This window comes from Drosophila santomea, chromosome 2L (assembly GCF_016746245.2).
Source record: "Drosophila santomea strain STO CAGO 1482 chromosome 2L, Prin_Dsan_1.1, whole genome shotgun sequence".
NCBI classification, from domain to species: Eukaryota; Metazoa; Arthropoda; class Insecta; order Diptera; family Drosophilidae; genus Drosophila; species Drosophila santomea.
In genome coordinates, this window is record NC_053016.2 from 10896709 (window position 1) to 10921534 (window position 24826).

General features: G+C 37.4%; 2 protein-coding genes across 8 annotated transcripts in view; both read left to right on the forward strand.

Moving 5' to 3' along the window:
- The window catches only part of LOC120457394 (protein bunched, class 1/class 3/D/E isoforms), a 93254-nt gene that overhangs the window by 48834 nt on the left and 19594 nt on the right, over positions 1-24826 (forward strand). For 4 of the 7 annotated variants that reach the window (XM_039644978.2, XM_039644968.2, XM_039644988.2 and 1 more), the window contains one exon: positions 23840-23891. In XM_039644978.2, coding sequence (XP_039500912.1) covers positions 23840-23891 — 52 coding nt within the window. Of the gene's footprint in view, positions 1-880; positions 1211-8509; positions 8710-17266; positions 18283-23839; positions 23892-24826 lie in introns of those variants that run through there. The other 3 variants (XM_039644998.2, XM_039645006.2, XM_039645013.2) reach the window with 3 other exon arrangements.
- Positions 2298-3239, forward strand: LOC120457443 (membrane-associated progesterone receptor component 1). The gene has a single exon (XM_039645022.1). The coding sequence runs from the start codon at positions 2431-2433 to the stop codon at positions 3082-3084; it is 654 nt and encodes a 217-aa protein (XP_039500956.1). The 5' UTR covers positions 2298-2430; the 3' UTR covers positions 3085-3239.

The following is a 24826-nucleotide window of genomic DNA, read 5'->3' on the forward strand; positions in this document are numbered from 1 at the left end:
TAATTATACAACCATTAAAGGTCTTTTTCTAATTCGAGTAATTAGTTTAAACCCTTAAAAACATAGACGGCAGAAGTAGGTAATGGATAACTTTTTGCGAAATATAAAGTTAAATATAAAAAAACTTATTTTGTTGAGTTATTTAAATTAAACAGTACTTGTAGCATTTGAAATTTAATTCATACGACAAAAATGAAATGATATGATAACCAAAAATCATGTGCCTTAAAACATTGGGTAACCCAGTTGTGTGTTAATGCATCTCGCATGCTTTTTCATCCGCTTCATGTGTGTTATGTAAGCGCGCTGTTCATCTCCCCATTTGTACGTGTGTTTCTTGTGCGGGGCATGCAACAAACTGCCTTGTGGCATGTCAGAGCTCTGTGAATGTTAATTAAATACTTTACTCCACACGCTGCAACTTTGCTTTTAATGAAGACACATGCTACAACACCCACACACACATACACACGATCACCACAACACAACACAAAATGGAAGCTGAAACAGAAATTGATGGAAATTGGCAAAGTCTCAAATGAAAGCAAAATACAATTTGCCAATTGCTTTTGTGATTTGAATTTAAATTTTCCTTTTTTGGTTCAAGTCGTTTAAGTATAACTATTGCAGAAAACCAAAATTTAGCAATATATTCTTCAATTCTACAACATTTAATTATAAATTATTATGTGGTTTAGTTTGAATTGGTATGCAAACAAGTGTTAAAAGCCTTTGCAATGGTTATTTGCCAAATAGACTTTTGTATTTAAATTTTATGGTTCATTTCATTTGAATTAAATACGAATTTGGCTCAAAGCAAGACAATGCGGTGCGCTACTAAACAGCACTATTAATTTTGAATAAACAAGAACGGTAATTGCTAAATAACAACAACGACAAAACAACAACAACAGTTGCATGAACATAAGCGTTGCCAGCATGGCGGCAACAGTAGCAACAAAATGGCGGCGTTAGCCAACAAAATGGCTGCCAATATGGCGACGACCAGCAGCAGCGGCAACAACAACAATATCGGCGGCAGCGACTCCACGCTGCAGCAACAACAAATGCTCCACCACCAACAGCAACAACAACAGCAGCAGCCACAATCCAATCTCATAATGCCCGCTGCAGTCATACAGCCCGAATATTTACTCAATAATGATCGCGGCTTATTTAAGGTTTATTGTTTTATCAAAGACTTCATCGGGTAAGTAAATGAGAAGCGACAGTTGGCAAAACACAAGACAAATTTCTCTTGGAACATCATTTTCTTGGTTGTCTACCAGTTTGAATTTTCCGCTTTCTTAACTATTACATTTCACTATGATCAATTAAAATGATAATACGCTAGTTATGACTTTAAATGAAGTGCCAATTATAGAACTAACGTGACCACATATCATATAGAATGACATTTGATGCCATTTATTTTCATATATGTACACAGTGAAAAAAAAAATTTAACATGTTTAAGCCAAAATATGTTTATATTGTATTTTGTAGTTTTCTGCATTGAATCAGAACAAATGGTTTCAAGCAATTTTAATTTAATAATTAACACTTCTTCAGTAGCACAAAAACAACACAAAAATGTTTAGCATTCATTTTATGATGTTTTGTTAACACCCTTTAAAAATATTAAACGTCAGACATTTCTGTAATTAATGCAAAGACTTGTGTAAACAAATATTGATTAACACCCCTGCATTAAAAGTTTATAATTTTTTTGGCATATTTTCGTATGCCTCTTGTTTCTAAACAACACCCTGTATCGGAAATATTGTTTTAAACTTTTTGTTTGCATGCCGGCGCTTATCGTTTTTCGTGGCACACACACTTGTGCAACGCAGTGTTTGCGCCTTTATTTGTTCATATAATTCATATTTAATCAACTGATAATATAAGAAAACTGTTCAACCTGCTTTTGTGCTGACTGCCAGCCTCGGGGGCTCTGCTCCAATTTCTGTGCTCCTGATACACTTGCTGACACTATCACCTGCCCTGGCACCGCGAATGATATGGCTACGAGTATTCGTTCGTTTGATAACAGCCAGCCACTTGATAATTTCCAAGGCAGCAGAATAACGAAATACACTTCAGCTATCGCTCTGAGGTATTGACAGAAAAAATACAGCAGGCGAATAGAAGCTAGATGGGAGTGAAAACGACCTTCTTGGGCCTATTTTTCTATAATTTCAAAAATCAGACAAGCTTTTTTTTATAGACTTTGGATTTCTATGAATTCAAAAACACTTCCATCAAGGAAGGCTTCTTTACTCACATCACCATTTCGATTGAAGACCAGTTAGCCTCGAAAGTTATTTCCAAACACCAGTTCACTCAAAATTCGTCAACTTCTGAGCTGAGAAATAAATTCCGAATTGCAATCATTAAACTTCGGCTAAATAACAGATAAAAGTATACAAAATGGAGGAGTTAAGTGTTTTGGGCTTTACGGTCAACATTGTGTTGACGCTCTGTGCCGCCGTCTTGGGTTATTTGTACGCCTATTACCATCAGTGGAGTGATAGGAGGAATCAACTGACTGTTTCAAAAAGTCTTGCTGCCGAACTGCCTGATTTGCCACCAATCAAATTGACCCTGGATCAATTGTTGAGATTCGATGGGACTCGAAGTGATGGCAGAATACTGGTGGCGCTCAAGGGAAAGATCTACGATGTATCCAGTGATTTCGCGGAATTCGGCTTAAAGGGAACCCTATCTCATGTAGCTGGCAGGGATTTTTCGAATTATCTCGAGTCGATAATGGACGCGCATAAATCAGAGATCAACTATGTGGATCGTTGGGAAGCCATACTGGTAACGAATTACTCATGCGTCGGTATTGTCATCGATGAGCTGGGCAATCCTCTTGTGGAAAAAATTGAGAATCATATTGCTGATGTAGTCGAGGAAACTCAGGAAGACTTTGTGGAGCCAATCACAGCAAATGAGAAGTCAGTGAAGACACTAAACGAAGTTCTAACTGCCGAAACATTGCCATCGGATATCAAATCAGAGAAATCTTTAGAAGAAAACAATTCCGAAATCCGTATCAGTGAGGAAGTTTCCGAATGTTAGATATTAAAATTGATATTTAGATTTGAGGCCTATTTTTGTAAGATGCTGATTAGCTAGAAAATTTAAACACTTAAGTAGTATGCAGAGATGATGAACATGCAATCATTTTATAAGTAAATCGCACTAACGCTGTTCCAATAAATATATAATTAGCACTTGAAGCGTTTTAAATTGCGTTCAAATGGTTTAGCACGCAAACTAAAAACGTTTGTAGATATATTGCAAGAAATTTCTCTATAATTCATTGATGTTCTAAGAAATGCGCCCGTTGCTCGCAATGAAGCAGTCTGCCTACAACCTCTTCACCTATTTTCTGTGGTGCTTGACGCTGAGTGCCAAATTAGGCAAAGCGTTTCAATTAAAAAGCAGAACCTATTCCGCATTTGACTCATCCTTGGACTGTCCACCTGCCGACAGGCTGACAAAAGAATATTCCGAGTCGAGAAAAGGGCGATAGAACTGTGTGCTTATATGTTAGCCCATCAACACCCACTCGCTCGGTGACACACGTCGTGCAGTTTTTGCCAAAATTGACCAAGAACGCGAAAATTGATGCCATTTCCCTTTTCATTTTGTTGCCATGCACTGGGGTCTGTTGGCCAATGAATTACACTCGTGTGACGTCTTTTGGCAGGAAGCTAGCTCTTTAAAATTGCTGAAATTTATTTTTACAGATACCCATTTTACCCATACCCATGCGCTTAATTTGTTGCTATACCTGATTACGACAATTAATTAAATCAATTTTTTTTTTCGCATTTTGCTTGATTTTATTTTCGCCTTCATTGTCGACTGCGACGACGACCTTTTGCGTCGTTTTCGAACGGACAGCTCTTTCAATCAGTTAAAAATTAATTATTTGCCTAGGCATAAGTACTTGAAATTGATTGGAATTGGATTTCACCCTAATTAATTGATATTTATTTTTGCATTTTCTTTTCAGGTAAGCGTTTTCATTTCAACCCATCTCAAAAGCCAGTAAGTTAAACGGGGTGGGATAATTGGAGCACAGGGCTAATTGGGCAGGGGAACGTCAAGCGATTAATAATTCAAAACAGCCTAGTATCAACAAATTGATGAGGGGGGTTTTAACTGGTTTGTATTAAATATGGAATATTGTATAATCAGAAATAACTAGAAAGGATGTTGAAGCTTAGAGACCCTTGCAGGGATTAAATATTTTAAAAACCAACTTAAGTATACAGAATTAGATTAAAATATAAGGCATAATTCTAAACAGTTCTAACATTCTTTTTTGACAAGCAAAACAGTAACTGGAGTAACTTAATCCTTATTCAAAATTTTAAGCTTAATGCTAACATTTTACAAAGAATTTACCTACAAATATGTCCTACTTTTGCGTCCGTTTTACCAGTCCACTTTATAACTCCATACACAATCATTTGAGTATTTGCACAACTTTAAATGGTGTTATAAGAAATGTAGAATTCCAGACAGATGGTCAAGTTGGAGTTGTGGTCGAACTGTTGACTGTTCATTAGACAACTCCAGTAAAATATTGACCTAGTGCTGCTGTGAGTGCTGTAAAAACAATGACCATGTAAGCGAAACGTGGCTGGATAGCCCTTATGATTAATAATTTTATTTAAGAAAACTTAAATAGGTTATTTACATACATAAATATATATATAGAATTATTAAACAGTAACAATCTAAAAATTACTCTTCCTTAAGATAAAGTCTTTATTTTTTAAATTTGAGCAAATTATCAGTATTACTCTCGGAAATACTTCCCGAAGTCATCTCATATGGCCTAACGTTGACTAATGGCCTATATATAGAAAATGACTAAACAATACCCAACATGCCAGGCTTATCGCTCGACCATATACGAGTAGATTATCAGCGGGGAGATAAGAGGTTCCTTGATGAGAACGTTCAACTGGCAGCTGCCCAGTCCCAGTGACTTTTAACAAACTGCAATTAAACGCCAATTAGACATGTGTACGACAGTTTGCACTCATTTGAACACTTTAATATAGATAGATATATAGATGGTTGGTGAGCGAAAGCAGCGCTGAAAAATATACCAAGCATAAATTCGCCATAGCTGCAAACTATTTTTGCCGACGCTTTATCGTTTGCTCAACTCTAATGAGCCAATAAATTCACATTACGTATACGCGCAAGTGGCCAGCTGCTGTAATTTGCTTAAATCAGAAAGCAAAACTGTATCGTTTGCATTTTCCTTTGCGTCGCTTTTCTCTGACTTTTCTTTCACTCAGGCGCGAACCGTTGTTGGCTATAAATTTCACGCTAACTCGTCACTTGTCGCAACCTATTTCCTCTAATTTTCTTGGTCTCCCCTGCAATTTGCAGCATGGGTTATGAAATCTTATTCCTTCCCCTATTCATAATTTGCCAGGAAATCGTTCTTCAGTCAGATGATCATACAGAACATTCGAGAAGTCATTCGAACATGTGCCCACGCCTTACGTATTTGCATTAGACTTTTCGCATTTCCATATTTATTTGGTTAGAGTTGGCTAGTCGAGTGGCTTATAATCAAAGTGCACACGCTTTTCCTGTCGATTGATAGCAATTGTTTGCTTTGTGTGACGTCAGTGATTAGTTTATATTAATTCTGTTGAGGTAGAGTCTAGTTAAAGTGGCTGGAAAGTATCTATTAGTATAGTCATTTAGATAATACCATTGTGTAGAAATTTTATTTAAGACACTTTGCAGCCTATTTAAAGTTTGAAAATAGCGATTCTACATTTTGGCGGTTACTTCAATGCAAATTGAAGTCTATTTCCTTTTCATTTGCAAAGCGTGTTATTAATTGATTTTGTGCTTGTCTTCCTTATCAGAGTCATTTACATATCGGCTTTATATGCCTAAGACCAACCCAGACCTTAAATTTTAAGACATATTAAGACCCATTTATTGACTTGCTGATAATGTTTGGGCAAGATAAAGTTTGTTCAAAGGCGGCGATTCTAAAGGAGACAGAATGCTTTGCACTGCAAACCTTGTTTTTAGAAGTAAATATTGCAGATAATTTATATCTACAGTGGATATTCGCTTATACAGATTTTTCGGAGGATAAAACATATTCTTAACAAACGTTTAAGACTTTTATGGCAGGCTTTTTTTTTATCTATTTAATATATATCCTAGAAATAAGCAAGTGACAGACATCAAAATAATTGATGATGATTGCTTTTCAAACAGCCTCCTAGTGATTTAGTTCTTTGCCCACAACTGTGGTTTCCAGTTTCTCTGCTTCCATTTGATTCCCTGTTTTTCTCTGCCCCCACCTATCACTCAATGCTAATTATCAGACGGCGATTAGATAGAGTTACCTTTGATAAGGGGCACACGACGTTTCTTCGATGTAATCTACTCTGTTTTTTCGCCTCTCGAGTATGGTGTTTTTCCCCTTATCGTTCATCGGTGCTCCAAAAAGAAAAAAAAAGTGAAATAAAACACAAAATACAAAATAGCTTCGGCTCCGGTCGTGTGTGTAAATTTTGTTTCTCGCCTACTATTCGGCGCTTTCGTCGCCGTCGCCGTCGCCGTTGCCGTCGTCTTCCCAAACTAAAGAGAGAAGAAACGCAGAAAAAATGTATTTTTGAAAATATGTTTATTGCTGGCGTTGAGCGCAGCCACCACTGTCGACCGACGTCGCTGCTGCCTTTTGGTTATATTTTTTTTTCGTGTTCCGCTGGTCGTTTTTGGATATTGTGTAAAATTCAGTTTTTTGGTTCGAATTCAGTAAACAAAAACTTGTCGCCGGCGAGAGACGCAAAACGCGAGCAACTAAGGTTGTTGTTCACCAACAAAATTTACAACCGAATATCACGGAAAGAGTAAAGACCGAACACTATTTATTTAAACAATTTGCTATAGTTTAAGAGGGAGCTATCCATCCGTCCCGCGTGTCTGTCGCTATATGTATCTTACGGATACGCGCCAAGTGATGATGACGTGCGTTAATTGTTGCCGCTGTTCTTTTTCGTTGTCGTTGTCGATGTCGATGGCTCGGTGCCCTGACCTTGTTACTGACTGATTGTGAATTCTTTTGCTTATTTATTTACCGATTTGCGTTGGGATTTCAATATACTTACTTACAGTTGAGATACAAATCTATCTATCTATCTGTCTACATATCTATGTAGTTGGCGATCGCACGCACAATTTGTCTAAATCGAATTCGTCTAAAAATAAGCCGCGAGCGAAAACAAAATGAGGGAAAACGGCAAAAACAAATTGTGGAATAAATTTTGGGTGGCTCAAGAGTTTTGCCTTACATTCGGTTTTCTTGGTGGGAGATCGCTTAATTCGTTTTCACATTCGAATGGAGCCAGAAATGGTCCAGAAAAAGTCAGAATATATTATAGAAAAAGTGGAATTAAAAAATTATAAGTTTGCAAGTGTAATTTCAAGCAGTGAAATTTCAAAGTTATTGTTGAAATTATTAAACTAATTTCTAAACCCCATTTGTCAGCAAAGTAAAGTAAATGAAATTATAACTAATATAGTAACTAAAAATTAAGTGAAAAGTTTGAATTCCAGACCAAATTCTTTTATATAAGTTTAAAAAATTAAAATACATAAATTCAGCTCCCAACAAAGTAATTTCAAAATACACAGCAGAATCACGTTTTGTCATTTCGTACACAAATTCCTCAACTTTCGCAGGCGCTCCTCTGCCAGACAAACACTAAATTTGTCTGCAATTTCAACATTGTATCTTACGAGTGCTCGTGCGGCTGCTGTGCGTATCATAATAGATAATTTTAATTGGTTAATATTTATTTTTAGTCAAGACTTGATTAATTGCCACCCGAGAGGAGTTCCATCGGTGCGCTTCTCCGTTCGGGGAATTCTCCAAACGCCGTGTTCCCTCATATTAGTATTTGCCATTTGGCACGCGCTACCAGTTCCAGACAGCGCTTAGCAATTTATCAGAGAGAAATACTGAAAGTTGTGGAAAAAAAATGTATCAAGAAACGACTACAGCAACAATGTATGCAAAATATATAAATAAAATTATAAATACAATTGGCCAACGTATTGGAAGCCATTGGTCGTGTTGTTGTCCAAGCTGAAGTGCATGTTTCTCTCGGTTTTTTTCTCTCTGTATTGGCTCTCACTCTCGGTCGCGAGAAAAATAAAATTAATGCAAAATTCGAAAATTCAAAGCAATTTTTGTTTTTAGTTGTCGTTCGACCGGCTACACAATTCGTTTGCTGTTTCTCCTCTCTGCGACCGATTCGATAAATGTTCAATATTTCTGCCCGTTTTTATATAACAGCAGAAAATCAACAATAACAAAAAGGGTCACATAAACCAAACAAGTTGTCCAAGGCGCTAATTTACTAGCCCCAAAAATAAACAACCTCAAAGTGAAAAAGTAAATATTTACAAAAGCCACCCCATAAATTGTACTAAAAATCCAATTTAAAATAAAATAAGTGAAATTAAAAAGTGCGAGAAAATGCTCAAGTATCCGCGTACCACCTCGTCCACTTCTTCGGGTTACTTCGATGACGATGAGGCCATGATGAATCCCTATCAAACGCCGCCAGCATCGCCGCAATCCGTGCCCCAGTATCTGCAGCGTCACATGGTGCGGATGTTCAGCACCGAAGTTGATAAGTAAGTCGTCCTCGATCAGGCATCAATTTTATATATACCCTTCTTTGATAAAGACCACTGGGATTTCCTAATGCCCTACTTAATGCTGATTGCCAGATGCGAAGGGAAAATTACTTGACTTACATAAAGCAAGCAAATCATATAATATTAAATGTATATTTAAAAACTAGGAGCTGCTACTGCAAATAAAGCATGTCCTTTCTCGTTTCAAGCACTTATACATATATACATAACAGCACTGGTTGTTTTACACTGGAAAGAATTATAAAGTATCCACAACCAAGTTCTTTGATATAGCAGAAATTCTTAGCAAACCGCAATTGAAATGTTAAATTAAAGTCACAGACGTAATGTGTTCTGAGACGTATGCCTAAGGCAAAGTAATTCTAGTTGTGCCTTACCCTACGGCTCATAAATATGCATAAGAAACTCAAGAATCAGTTATTTATAGTGACTGATTATAAATGGTGGCATTAGAGTGTAGTTCATGCTATTCATATAGCTAGGAAAGTCAAAGTCCAAGTCGCAATTTCTCTCGTCTATAAGCAAAATATAGTACCCATTTTATTTTATTTTACTATTATTACAAAACAATTTTGTACACCATTTGCATAATCAATTTCCATAAGTGCAAACGCGACTGACTTTAAATGAACTACAACAGCAGAGAAAATGCTTAAAATGCAAAAAAATAGAGGTTTATTAAAAAGCTTTACCTAAATAACTGCACAAAAATCAATGTACAATCAACAGAATCGCTGCATTTTATATATCCGCTTGCTGCTCTGCTGATTTCATATGTAGAGAAAGGTATATACTATGTACAAAACCTTATGCACTTTCGATTCTTCCCTCTGTTCGTGAATGTGGGAGTCTTTTGTTTATTTTAACAGCCACGCGCGCACAAGCCACATGTCCCACCCAGTCCACAGTTTTCATTTACTTATTTCTCAAAACAGAGAACTCGACTTGTTTGTCCGTTTATCGCATTCATCGCTCATTGCTTTTCTAATTGCATACTGCAAAAAGCGCTTTATTCTCTGCTCCTACACATAAAGTTGTTAATTGTTTTGTTCTCCCCAGATGTCACATCATCCTTAAGGTCAGTGCGGGAAAGGTGTAGATTTATATAGTAACTATACACTTTAATTTAAAAGATTCACTTTTCCTTAAATGTTCAATTTCAAACGTTAAGTTTATTATTGTGTATAAGTGATTGAAAAAAAATCTGTCAAGATTACAAGATTTGATGCGATTTCGCAATACAATCAATTTTTAAGCATGACGTCAGGATCATTATTATTAGCTGTTTCAGCAATTGTCTATAATAAATGTCATTACAACCGTTGACTTTCGACCGATTCTGACGCAAATTTGCGCTGCTACTTTTCTTTATTCCTTTGTGTTGCTGCCCTTAGAATAGATGTGTTATCTCTATAAGAAAACCTTGATGATAATGGATTCGTAGCTACTAAGTAGCTCAAGGCAATTTCATCCTTGGTTTAATTGTCCTTGTCGTTTAATCTAAAATATTACAATAACAATGTTATCGTATTAAAGAGATAATCTACGTTTTTCCTATATTCTTAGTAAGAGAACTACTTTTCTTACATTTCTTGTTTGCTCAAATGATTTTTGTAGTCTGCAAGTAAGTTATTTTCCATATCTCAAGGCAAGTGATTATTAGGTCTCTGATTTGGTGAACCCTTTCCTTCCTTCCACGGCTCATTTTCAATTCTGTCTGCTGTTGTTTTACCTGTCGTGTGATACCTTTCTGGGTTTTCCGCCTATCAAGTCTTTTTGATTCACGCCTACAACTGAACAACAATGAGCAGTAATTAGGCGAAACTTTTGTTGGCTGTTTTTTTTTCTTGTTTATCAATGAACTGCCTTGAACTCGCATGGGCACAAAAATATCAACAAAAAGCTTTCAGAAATCTTAAAAAGCCCAGACAGACGAACTAAGAACTTCAACTACAATAATAACAAGTGGAAAAGGGCTTGAGCCACGCCCACTACGTAGCAACTAGCACGGCAAAAAAAAAAAGAAAGAAGTTTTCGAGTCTTTTTGTGTCAACGACTGAAAAGGTAAATGCACTTCAAAAGGTCGTGTGCGACCTTTGACCTTTTCGTGCCCAGCAGCGCTTATAACTGCGATACCCACTTCCTATACCTATACCACTATACCTATACCTATACATATATATGTGGCAGAAAAGGCGATGAGGACGGAAGAGTTTTTCAAGTGGAAAAGCGGCGTGAAAGCGGGAAAAGCTGCTCACCGTTCGAATCGCACCTCCAGCTTATCACAAGGAATCGGCAACAACTTATTTATATCGCGATTATCGATTGGCTCTATAAATAATTGTGCGGTGGATACATTTATTCCTGAATTTGGTATAATTTATAGAAGCATGCGCCAGTAAATTTGATTATCGAAGTTACTGCCTTTTACTATTTTAATCACCTGACCGATCGAACAAAGCAATACGCAAATAGAGATTATACAACAACCTTGACATTGTCTTAATGTCAAGTCATGATAAATGAAACGAAATGCAAAACAGTATGCAACAATTAATCTTCCGTACCTTCTTCTATGAACGTGTGAATACCCACTTTCCCCGCAAAATCATTTCAGGAGGTGAATGAATAATGTTCAATAAATTTTCGCTTAACGTGAACACAAAATGTGAACAACAAGAGGGCGAAGCACAAAAAAAAAAAAAGAAAGGAATATAAACAGCAAAATGTTAGCGAAATATAAACAATAACAGCGGGGGAGGCATAAATCTTGAATTTCAGACGATGGGTCAGAGGGGCGATGGAAATGTTGCTTTCAAGGTGAAAGAGGCGCCACAGAATCGACTTTCCACAGAGCCATCTGTTCATCTCAACTGAAGTGAAGCCAAACTGAAAAGAACAATAAAAATTACACATGCTGTGATGGAAACAGGAACTTTCAAGGTCAAGAGCTGTAAAATACTATTTTAAAAAAAAAACTTTATAAACATTAATTATCCAAAGAGTTAGTTTCCCATTTAGGTGTAATCGAATTTTGTCTACATTTCCTTCCTCTTGTCTTGTAGTCGAAGATGAAAAAGAAAAAACTATTTTCGACGCCTCCCTCATATGTTGTGTCTATATTTTGCACTACTATATTTACACCTTTGGTACATATATACATATGTACAAGCATATGTTCAGTAAGGCATATTCAAATTATATTGACCATGAAAAGTGTTTTCGCTTGGGCGCTTCAGGTGTTCAATCGCTAAAAAGTTATTTACCCGAATGTGTGAAATGGAATTTTGTTTTCGCCGAAACTGTTTGTGGTTTTACAAAATTAATGCTGATAAATGGTGTGCCAAAATACGCAAAAACTCATTGAGAAATTTCTTGAAGCATGAATCTATTAAACTAGCTTACAAAATTAAGTAGATGAGTTACTCCTAATGTACAAGTATGCCGAGATCCCACTGCAACCAGTACAATATATTTTTCATGTATAAAATTAGTTAGCCAGATACATTTTTAAATGAGCATTTTAACAAAAATCGTGAGTATTTTTAGTTGATATGATTAACGTAAATTACGTAAATGACGACGATTAATAGTAGACATGATTATCTTTTTGGTGGGTTCTTTTGGGTGGGTTCATAAATAAAAACAGGTTTCTCTTAGGTGACAAAGTCTATTTATTTCCAATTACTTTATGGCTTAGACAAAGGATGGAATTGAACAGACTTAGAATTGATAATTCAGAGACCATAATCGCTTATGGCTGCGGCATTATCATGGTTCGCAACTTAAGATTGATTTGATTGCACAAACACGTTTCCAATTCCATATATTCCTCGCCACTTACACGATTAGCACGTGAAACATGAATGATACTCTATAGCCGGTCAAGCGATAGTGCTATATAGCAAGTATAGTGAGTGCTGCCTGTAATACGTGTCTTTCCTGCCGATTTGTTTACGCGGCTGCGGTTAGATTACGTTCGCCAGCGAGAGTCGTAAATAGAAGGTATATTTAATATTGCTAAAATGTTTGCCACGAACTCATGTCTCAACGATGACGATGATGAGAGTATATCATACATATAAACTCGTATTCGACTGCCGCCAGGCTGTCTCAGTTGTACATCGAAAATCAATCCACTTACGTAGGTGCGACCACAACCTTGCACCTTGATTAGATTTACCCACCATTTTTCACAGAGTTCAAAGAGTCCTCTGCGCTTTTTCCCGCCACATTTGACGTCACTTTACTACTCTTTGCCCATCGCAAACCGATCGTATTTTGACTGTAAATATTTCCATTTTTCGTCTTTCGACTGGCCCCTTTTTGGCTTTTCGTTGGTTTTATGACTCAATTAAAAGATAAATACGCAAAGTGCAAACATTTCAATGTTCAGTGAACGCGGCCGACAACACACGAACACATGACGTCAACCATCAAACAAACAATTTGTTGAAAGATTTATGAATACTTCGAGTGCCTATATTTGGATATATGTATCTAGGCAAACACGCACTTTTCAAAGATGAAAGAGAACGAGTTTGCCCAATGTGACATTTGCTCCTAGAATTAAACTGCATTAAACTGCATGATTGATAAAGACTGGATTGGTGACAGATCTATACGCATTTTATTACGGAAATTAAACGACTCCTTGTGAAGTCTCAAAAAAATAACAAAATTTAATTAGGGCACAGACAGGCAGAAAAAAAAGATTTGTAATTACATATGCTGCACAGCAAAAGTCCCTGTCTTTATGAAGTATCATCTGTACATCTAGTAGTCGCCGAAATGGACTTTATAATTTCCTTTTTATACGTACACAACCGCAAAAGACTATTAATTTGATTTACAAACCTCATGCACAGTACCTATTTCCACGGTGCATCCTGTTTTTGGTGCTTGCCTTTATGTTTCGGTATCATTAATATTTGCTTTTATGAGTAACATCTTTATTTATCTTTTTAATTTACGGCTCTCGACTGCGTCAGCGGTGCGTGAGTGAAAGGCAAAAGTCGCCAGCAAGTTAACCTTAACATTTACTTGCTACTTTTTTTAAAATTTATATTAAAATGGCTGCTTCAGATTTGCATACAAATTCAATTAAAACGTGTGACGGAATTTCGTAAGCGAAATTTAACCAAGGCAGTTAAAGGAAACAATTATTCGATTAAAAGGCTAATAAGGAAATTTAAAATAAAACGTAAGAAACCCATAAAAACCTTATCCATTGATATACACATAATAATGAAGCTCAATATCAATTAGGTCTTTATTTTTTTTCTTAGGCGACCCAATGTCAGGGAAAATGTTTTTACATCTATTAATGACACTCAATTCGAATTAATGCTGAATTGACATGTCAAGTGGAAATTGGAGAGGAAGCATTCGAGTCGCTAATCAGTGTTCAAATTGCTTTTCTTGTTGTGCGTTTAACACTCACCACCCACCCATCACAACACAGCCGCAACCAGCACAACAACTGCGGAGTGCTGAGGTCAAAGGTTGAACTTGACGTGAGTTCGCCTTTCGCTTTTCAACGCTCTTGGGTTGAGGGGCAGGTTTTCAACGGGTCAGAGGTGCAGGCGCCACCTAATGACTTGCAGCCTGGCATTAAATTGCCATTGCCTGGAAAACTCTGAAAATGAAAGTAACAAAAAACCCGAAGCCGAGCTCACGATTTTTAATGCACAAAACATAAACAAAATGGCTGGCGAATATGAAAGTACTCTTTATTTTATTATAAATACTAATAATAAAAAAAGAGTTAACTTTTAGATTTAATATTGGGACCTTATATATTTTAACTAAGATATTTTATTATAATCATTGATATATATCACTTTGAGTAGTGCAAATTCTAGGATAGATACCATATGATCTATATAAAAATGCTAAATAAACTGAAATGCTGTTTGGGAAACAAGATAGACCCTGTGAGAAAGGGTATGCAAAGATGCACCGCAGATGACGTTGCAGCCCCAAGCCAAACGATTAAATGTTGCCATGTCTCCTGGGCTGTTCGTTTGTTGTTCGTTCGTTGTTGGTTGTCTTGGGCTGGCTTCGGTTTCATAACAACAACAAGACAATGCCTGGAAATATCCATCTATCTTATTGTGGGTTTGTCTCAGCGGCCACCACACTGTTCACGGCTATTAGACGCTGTTTTATGTTACACAATTGTTGCTTTTGCTGGCCAAGCAAAATCCGGCTGGCAACATAATGCTGCACTGCCAACTGGCCGATCTTTTGCACTTTTCACCGATAATGGCTGGGCCTTTGCTAATTGGCGGGGCGTGGCATGAGCCACACAACGATGCTGTTTTGTGCGAAAAATCAACAGACAGCACAGCTGTTTGCCACCCAATAAAATCACACTCGAAAATAACACTCATTAACAAGGAGGTTCCAGTACTTTTTATCCGTTTGGCCGGCGTTACATTTGGAATTCAGTTTTATGTGTGTGGTTTTTCGGTGAGGCTTGGCACACGTTCGCCTTTGTCAGCTATGAATACCAAATATCGCCTTTGTTGACATTTATTTGCACTTTTTAGCTGGCAAAGAAAACAATTTGCACAAATAATTTGCATATTTTCGAGATTTATATTTATTGTGGTCTTCATCGAGGTGGAAAACAGCTTGTTCAAGGCAAATATTGAGGTTACGGAAAACAAGCTAAATGGAATCAATTCAGGTCAGCACAGGAAAAGAATGCAAAACATTTAAGTGTAAATTGTAAAAGTTTCTCTATATATTCTGACAATTATTTATGTTATTTTCGTCCTAGGAGCTTTTCATTGTTTAATTTTCATGCACAATCTATACGCACGTTTCTCTGCATTTCTCTGCTACATTTTCATTGCGTGACCAACAAAACTTTTCTCCAACATTTCGATACGATTTCGTAATTTTCGTAATTTTGGGGTGTTGCAAAAGTCGTAAAGTTAGAAAAGGCGACCAAATGTTGTGAAATTGCGGAAGGGTAGATAATCTAAATACGTGAACAGCAGGAAATACACATGTTTGGGTGTTCATGTGGAACATAAAGTTAAGTTTATTTGTACCAAAAACACATTTATTAATAATTGCTTTCTTTTCCTTTGCAGGTGAGTGTTATTGAATAAACGTTGTTATGGTAAACCAAAAGGTCGCAGAGGGTAAGCTTTAAAGAAAATCAGAAATAATTGCAAAAAGTAATGCAAAGTTCAGACAAGTAATCAACAAATGGTAAAGTTTAAAGTGTACATATGAAGATGTTTTCTTTGGATTAGCATAACCGTATATCTTTGGGTTAATCGACCCACCCACAATCACCCCTTTAACCGAAATAAAACCAGCTGATTCGGGAACAGCATAACCCGCACAATATATTTAATATTCCACAATGCAACAGCGTGGGAAAATCGTGAAATGCGTATGGAAAATCTACAGTTAGCACACGGGTTATTGAGCCTTCAACGTGGCAACTTGTCATAGTCAAGTGGCATAGAGAGTCTCTTGCCGTCCCTTTCTGTCGCTGATGCTGCTACTGCTGCATCGCTTCACTGGATTTCAAAAGTTCTTTTGCCGTTACAGCAAACATTCTCTCTTCGGCATTCGCTCTCTGCTGACAAAGCCGCATTTGTATGGTTTCTCTCTATTTTGTGTGTCTGAAATTCAGCTAAAAAGCTTTTGAAAAAGCAGCCATGTTGCTTTTTTATCGTCCATGTGTGTGTGGGTGTGTGTTGGTATCTCACTGTCTCTCTCCTGATTGGAAAGATTCGTTCGTTTTTTTTGGGGCTTCCACTGTCTTTTTTCAGTGTTTATATCGCTTGTTTGTTTATTTTTCATGCATTTCTGTTTGCCTTTACCACGAGACCAGCGAAAACGTGGTGCTCCATGGGAATATTGCATCGGGGCGCTGTCGAGAAAAAGGGTTCCATAATAAAGATCGCAGACAATATGTACAGTGAAGCCTCTGTAAAACGATTTCTCGTTGCTGCTGGTTCGGTAGTCAAGTTAAAACCAAAGCTGACCAATCAACAATTTGGCTTCTTGTTTTGCGGTCCATAGCTTGACACTGCCCAAATACTGATGTTTTAGTAAAAACAAATTGAGTAAAGTGCACTTGAAAACGACCCACATAAACCTTACAGTCTAGTTCGCATATTTGCCTACCACAAAAAGCAAATTCCTTGGGATGCATTATTTTAACCCATATTTTATGAAAACGGAAGAAGGTTTCGAGTATTTGACAGTAGTATTTATTGCAAGCTCCACTTTAGCTGTCAAGCTCTGTTTTGTTGTGCTCTCAGTGGCTCTGCATTTATGCAAAAACAACAGCTTAGTTAAACTCCCTCTCTCTCTCTCTGGGTTTCTCTTCCACCAACTTGGAAACTTCAAAAAGCCACCACCGAAAAGCTGTTGTAACCATTGTTGTTGTTGCTGCTGCTGCACGTTCAGCTCTCTTTTTGGCTCTCGCAGTGGCAGTGGCGGCAGCGACTGTTACTGTGACTGCGAAGCGCAGCAGCGACGTCAACATTTTCAGTTATGCTGAGGAGCTCTTTCCATTCAAACACGAAAATCGCCTAGAAGTTAAAACTTCGAGACGCTTTTGTCGCTTGGCCTTTTCTTTTATTTCGTTGCTCAATTGTTGTTAATTAATTGTGTGAAAAGTACATATTTTTATCTGTGCGCCTGTGTTGCAATTCGTGTAAAAGAGAGAGAGGGAGAAAAAGAAACAAAGCGAAATTGTTTTAACCGAGAAAAAAAAACAAAAGCTGGCAAATTGTTTACACCAGCAGTCTAAACAATTCTCAAAAGTTCGCTAGACACTGAATATCAAAATTCAGAGAAAAGGAAAAACGGCGAAAAACGTCTCGCGCGCATTTTTAACTTTTTCACTCAGTGAGAGAGTCCAGGAGAAAGCCGAGAGCGGGAGAGGGAGTTGCTGAATAACGAAAGCAGCCGCATTCAGCAAGAGAGAGGACCACTCTTTCAAATTGAATCGCTCTCTGAGCACACAAATAAAAGAGCTCCCCAGTTCGTTGTTTTTGTTTGTTTGGTGTGTTAAGTTAAAACATTGCAAAGGCCTTAAAATTTGGAACGCCTAAAATACATGTGTAAATGCAAGTGAAACTCATTAAAAGGGAAGCTGGTAAAAAGAGAACCGAATTAACTGTTTGCACACATGCACTGAAACCAGTGTTTGGGCTCTCCCAACTGTGTGTGTGTATATCTAATAAGAAAAAGCAGCTGGGACCTCCCCAAACAAATTTGTCAAATTAAACAATCGGGAAAACCAAAAATTCCTAGCAATTTTTAAGCATATCGCTACTGAGCATTTTAACTATAAAGTTCATCCAACTTTAAATAAGAATAACGGTTGAGAAAAACGTCGTATTTAATTATCGTAATATCGATAATGAAAACAGAAACCGGCAGCAATAATAATAACAATAATACTACTGGCGGCAATATGGATTTCGATATGTATCCAAGTATTTCGGGCAAGCAACAGGATCCCGTTCGCGAAGTCGTTATGAAATATATCGATTACTTTCTGCCAGAGTGAGTATGCGATAGTTTTCCTAGTGTAAGAAACAGCACTCAAACTTTTTGTTATGTTATGTTTTGTTATAATAAAAAAGCAAGCAATTTTAATTAACGAATTTGGTAAAAATAGCCTGTGGGAAAGCAAACATTGGGGTTATTGTCCAAGCTGATAACAACCTGGAAAAGGTCATCCCGAAAGAAAAAGTAAATATTATTTCAGTGGGGAGAACAGTAGCTCTTTGTTATGCACTTGTTTGCAAACGGAATTATCTCTGAGATAAAATTGTTTTCCTACTGGTTTTTGCCAGAGACTTTGGTTAAGTAAGCGTCAGCTGGAACATTTTATGAATCTGTTTATATGGCTTGGTTGCTATTTTTGTTCACATTGTTCAGAGATACTGCTGTACCGCCAGATTAAAGTTCTTATAATAAACTGTAACACCTATGATATCTTTATGGATATTTTGAACTGTGTGAGCATTATCTAAGCTGAATTTATTACAAACCGTTTGGTCATAGTTAACTATATACTGCTAGATTTTACTTGGTACGAATTTATTGTTAAGACCCCAACCAAGATTTATATAGGCATCAAGTTTTCTGGCACAGTACTTGAAACACTTTGTGCTATAAAATCAGAAAATGGTTATATATCACCATCTGATGATTGACAAACCAAGTAGTGACTAATGTTGGATGTCTCCAGTGGCTGTTTATAGTAAACTGTCAAATTGAAGGCAGCTAATTTAAGCGAATTTGTGTGAACTAACGCTGGGAAAAGGAAAACAAAACTTCAGACATCTAAGCAAGCGACAATTGAGCAGGTGGCTATAAATAAATGGCAAAATATGTACTTCCGACCCACAGCTGATGTGATTCGCTGCCGCTGCTTAGGAAACCAATTAGCGAGACCCCAGACATCATGAAGTTCCATAATGGGCCCTATACTATATCCCGTGCATGGCAACGCAGCTGAGTTTTTGATCTTTTATCGGATCTAAGTATGGCAATTTTACTTGAAGGTGTTAAGTTGTGGATGGCGATGATAAATATCGGTGGGTTGCGGTGTTGATTTCATAAGCACACATAAATATTTATCTGTTGGATAAGTCGGCGGCTACTCTAAATATATTGGTAAATTAAGTGTGCGTTGAATAAGAAAATACAAGTAGATGGATTGCAGCACGGTAACCAAGCAAATTAATTTAAACGGATTTTTATTTAGCCTGGCACTTGAGACACTGATATGCAATCTCCTTGGATTTGGTTTGGCTGGAAAATTGCTTGATATATCCACTTTAAACCGTACCGAATAATCGAATTATGTGTGAAAGACTGGTTGCTGCTGACCGCTTCCTGTCTATGGGGCGCCTTACATCACCGGAAAAACGGGCCAACGCATCGTTAGTCGAATAAAATACTATTTTTTGCACTGACCCCATTTTGTTTTTGTCCGTTACACGTCCAGTTAGGCAACTTGTTGCAAGCTTGCCTTTGCATGGGCGTGCAAGATTCGGGAAAAGGGGGCGCATCGAGGAGCAGCCTGCCACGCGCCTCTTGCCATGAAGCCTGCCAAGTTGGCGACATTTCTTCGCTGGTTTCGCTGGCACTTTAAGGCTTCCTACAGTAAGGCGGTTAAACTGAACCGGTCTTGGTCTTGGACTTGGACCCCGTGTTCAGGAGAGCTACGTCCATAGACGCGAAGGCTTCCTGAAGGGTTCGCCCTCTTGCGTTCGTGTGGACTGAGCCCCACTCCTCTGCCCAGGCGTTGAAGTCACCAGCGATGACCACGTTCCGCTCGCCTCTTGCGTCGTTAGCCAGCTCGTCTATAACTGCCGAAAATTCCTGAAGGGAAAGGCGTGGTGGTAGATAGCAGCTGTACAGGCACAGGTCGCCAACCAGCCCCCTTACAATTTCGGAATACTCTTTATCGACTCTCTTTTCAGCCTTTTTATTTCCTTGCAACCCTTTTTTTTTGCCGTTTCTTTATATAGACGCTTAATTCATTTGTGCACTTTTTCACGACTTTGATTTTATTTGGGTCAGGGCCACATGGTTCCTTTAATTATGTTTGCTCAATAATTAAATCCTTATATTTGCCGCTATTTATTATTGTGTGTTAAATATTGATACATAAATATTATTAAAAACACGTATTAAACATTTATTCGGAATACAATAAACATTCATTCATAGCCCATGTGCTTCCTCTGCGCAACTGAAACGTTGTTATGAATTCATTTCCCGTTTTACGATCGTTTTTTCATCTATTTTGCTGAAAACTTTGTACGATGTGTTGTGTTTTCGTTCGCCAACTTCCTGGAGTCGTAAACTCAGTGTCATCGTTCCCGACTTTCGAGATCTCCAAATGCAAATAAACACTTCACAAATATTCCACGCCAGTCAGTCCCTAAATGGGGAAATCATCGACGGCTTCGAAGTGGTGAGGATGGCATGATGTACACATGCATGTATGTATGTATGCCAAATTCTCATTTCGCTTACATCAGCAATGGCCTGACAACAATTTCGATATTTGTTTTTACTATGCATTGTTCGATTTCGCCAAGTCAGCGGAGGTCGTTTGCTGGCCAAGCAATTTGTATTTTTAGTGAGAATTGCAGAGTCGCCATCCGCAAGTTTAAAATTTCGGAAACACTTAAAACAATTTGAGCCGTGTGATTCGCACAAAAAGTCACCGACGACGTATCATGATATTTTGAATGAAAATAGCCAGGGGGAAAATGCCAAAGAGCAGCGACATTCTTCAAGGGATTAGCCTGGCGATTGGCCAGAGTTTTCATTCACCGCTAATGCGCTTGTTCAGATCGTTTCGATTGGAATTAGAAACTACTTTTGATTCGGCGAGTCAAGGAAAGAAAAAGTGGCACGTTTCTAAAAGGCGCCAACTGCAACAAAAAATAGAAACGTAAATTACCTATTACTCAGCAAGCTTGTAAGGAAATATAGAAGAACACAGATGCCGAAAACTTTAGTGGACTTAAAAGCTTTGAGTGATGCCGAATATAAAATAAATAAGTAATCTTTAAATTAGCACGAAAAGGTGAAGCAAACAAGTAAATAAGTAAATGTGACATCACTGATATTTTTACGAGCGTTCGATGGCGGTGTTTGAACCCCAATAAACTTTGCACTTTCTTTCCGCACTTTATTGTTTATTCTTCTTCATTTCGGTGCTTTTTTATAAGAAAAAAAAAGAATAATATATATATAATTAGTGTGGCTTTATTTTTTTTCTTTCGTCGCGTGATTTTGTTTCTTCTTTCCACACTCTTATATTATTTTTTTTTTTGCTGCTGCTCTTTCTTTATTTTTGTTTGGCTGTACTTTCGTTCTTTTACCATGTCGAATATTGTTTGTCGGACTTCATGCTGATAACACCTGGCGAGATGATAACGAAGCAAAGCAACAATAGATGCTCTAATGATGGTGGTGCGGCTGCCAGCTGTGCCTGATTGTTATGGTTTGAATAGAGTAGTTGGAAACTATCAAAGCAGTATCTTAAAGTCGGTAGTCAACATAGAGAAATGGGATATTTTACCAACTTAGCAAAGTCTTTTTGGGTTTTAGTCGAAATCTGCGGCCAAATAAATCATAAATAAACTTACAATTTTCGTTAAAGTAAAGTACATTTTAATGAATACTTAAAAGTTCCCCTTACTGAGCCGAATTCGATGTGTAAATAATGCACCCATTCACCTACAAATAATTAGGTGTGTTATTTGTTCAAATTGCTGCCCAAATTATTATCGAACGCATTAAATTTAATGGGCATGCGAAAAGCGAATTTTCGCCAAAAACTCCGCGTGTCCAGCGGCAACAACTACAGCAACACAATGGCGCCATTGACCGGTGTCCAAAATGACATTGGCGAACGAATGTTACTTTATTTTTCTGCCTTTTGTTTGTGCCCATAGCCCAAAGAAAGAGAACAAAAGTCACGACATGAGTCATTGCACTCGTACCTCTTACTCGTACTCGTACTCGTGCGTGTGGATGCAATGGCGAGACTTTTACTTTTTTCCCCGCCTTGTTTTTCCCAGGCAAGGCGAGAGATGATATGGAAAGTCGTAAACTAAGTTCCCTTGACTCCTCCGCGTAGGTTAAGAAACTTTCCGGCTTTCGTCCTTGCCGGCTGACTCAGGGGGTAAATCAAAAGCGAAACACTCATAATTCTGGCATTCTGGCCCTCCGCTCGTTCTTGATTGCCAACCAGCCAGCCGGCTTTTGCCACAGACTTTAATTATTTTGCACGATCTTATATCATTCCATTTAAATGAATGGCATTTCAGCAAAGGCATCCACATCACGATGTGTTTATCATAAAAGTGCATTTTTAATGGTTGGGCTCTTTTATACACTGCGGTGAATAATGAAATTCTTTAAAATGGCAGGGTGTGTTTATCCAAAAATTGTAAACCATTCAAATATCCATACATCCTTAAAATGTTCTTTGTCATGGAGATATTTAATACCTGACCCGGCATTTGCCAATTTTGGCAACCGCATAGATATTGCTATCACATGATTCATTACTCTATTATTTCCCAAAGGTGTAACTATCTTATGGCCATCTACTCTGATGACACACTCCATTGTATCGTGCCATTTCTATAATTAGAAATTATTGCGTATGGCAAGCATTTCTAAAGCTCAAATCGAAGCCAATTCGTTTGATAAAGTGGGGACCAGTTAGATATGGACAATATACATTTTCTGATTGATTTGTTATGGAATAATGAAATAATTATCTAGGATTATGAATATTAAAAAGTAATAGCATTTTGTTGATCAAGTTTTATTTGCACTTATTTTTGAAAATACCAAAATGATTAAGGAATTCAGTTATTGCTAGAACGTATGATTTCCCTCATCGAATTGAGTGATTTTGCATTTTATATAATAGCATTTCCTGCGTCTTTTAGTTTACTTTAGAGTTACATAATGGTTTGTCAATCGATCGACCAGGCAATGAAATAATTTGCACTTTTGCTTGCACTCAGTAATTAAAGAAATATGTCCATATTGATGAAGAAATAATAGTAGTGGCACGGGGAAAACCCGATTTGGTTGCATAAAATTCACTACATCGGATTTAAATTCAATCAAAATGTCCGAGCACCTTTCATACCATTCATCTTTCACTTTTGTCTTATGACAACTTAATTGCTCATTTGGCATTGCAATTAGATGGGGAGATTTGCGTTTTATTCGGAGTTCGCGGTTTTTATTTGAATTTTTTTTTTGCGAAGTAGAGGAAGTTTTATTGTCATATTGACCTCAATTTACGGCTGTCATCAGCAAGGCCGGATCGCCAAAAATAACTTCCATTCGAAGGTCTTCGGCTAAAGTTTGTCGGCGGTCAGAAAGTAGGCAGTAAAAATGGGTATTTGATTTGTTTTTAATTAAGACTTTGGATGATGAGGGGCTATTAAATATTTGATGGGAGCTTAGCTTCTCCTTGCAAAAATAAAAAGCCACGCAAAATAACATTAGAAACTTGTGCTACCTATCTGTGCAATTGTATTTACTATTTACTCCTTTATTTCAGTGCATCTGGAACAAGTGCAGTTGCGATTGATAACAAAATCGAGCAGGCAATGGTAAGTTGAAATTAAATTACTTTTTCCCCTTTTGAACACAAAAGACAGACAAAATTGGCAACGCCAAATTGATAAGAAGGTTGCAAAACATGAAATCGTTAATCTTCCCAAAGGTCAACGCTGTTCATAAAAAAGTGTTATCAGGCAAAAATGAAGAAAAAAACAGAAGAAGACGTCATGAGCGGAGCCTTCAGCGTTTATGAACTTTTGACCATGAAAACAGCCGCTTATTTTTTACAAGATGGTCCATTCTTAATCTCGATTAGGCAAGGTCTCAAGTCTCAGCAATCCATAAATAGCAACCAGAAACACGAAAAGCCCAGCAAAAAGATGTTCGAGTGGGGCGCCATGCTCACAGAAAAAGATACAATTCAATCAAGTGGCCCTCCTTCTTCATTCTCGGCATGAAGTACAAATTTAGTTCAATTGAATTGAATTTGCTTTGTACTGAGATGGCATGCATTTCAATGGAGGATTCTATATTTAGACCCAATTAAAAGACAGTACAAGACTCTTAAAACAATGAACAATCCCGAGAGATGACAATTGGTTCTGAGTCTTTTTCAATGAACTGAAATGAACTGTGGCAAGAGTTATGAATGGAAAACCATTGAAATTCGTATATTAGGGCTTGTTCACAATGAACAATCGAATTTATCTCAAGTGGACAATCTAATCGAGCTTGTAATCGCTTTTGCAATCAGTCAAAATAAAAGTCTCAATGGTTTTGAATGGCTAACAGACAAAATTGTTGCTAACCCTAATAGAACAAGTATTCAAGTATTTGCTATCATCGAAGGATTGGCATTATCTTCAAGTGGGACTAAAAACAAGAAAGGATGTGTATCTTTGATAAAAAGCGATCCCATCAACAATACTTCATTGCTGTAAGTCTATAAAAACCATAATGCCATGCCATTCTAGGCCTCTTTTCA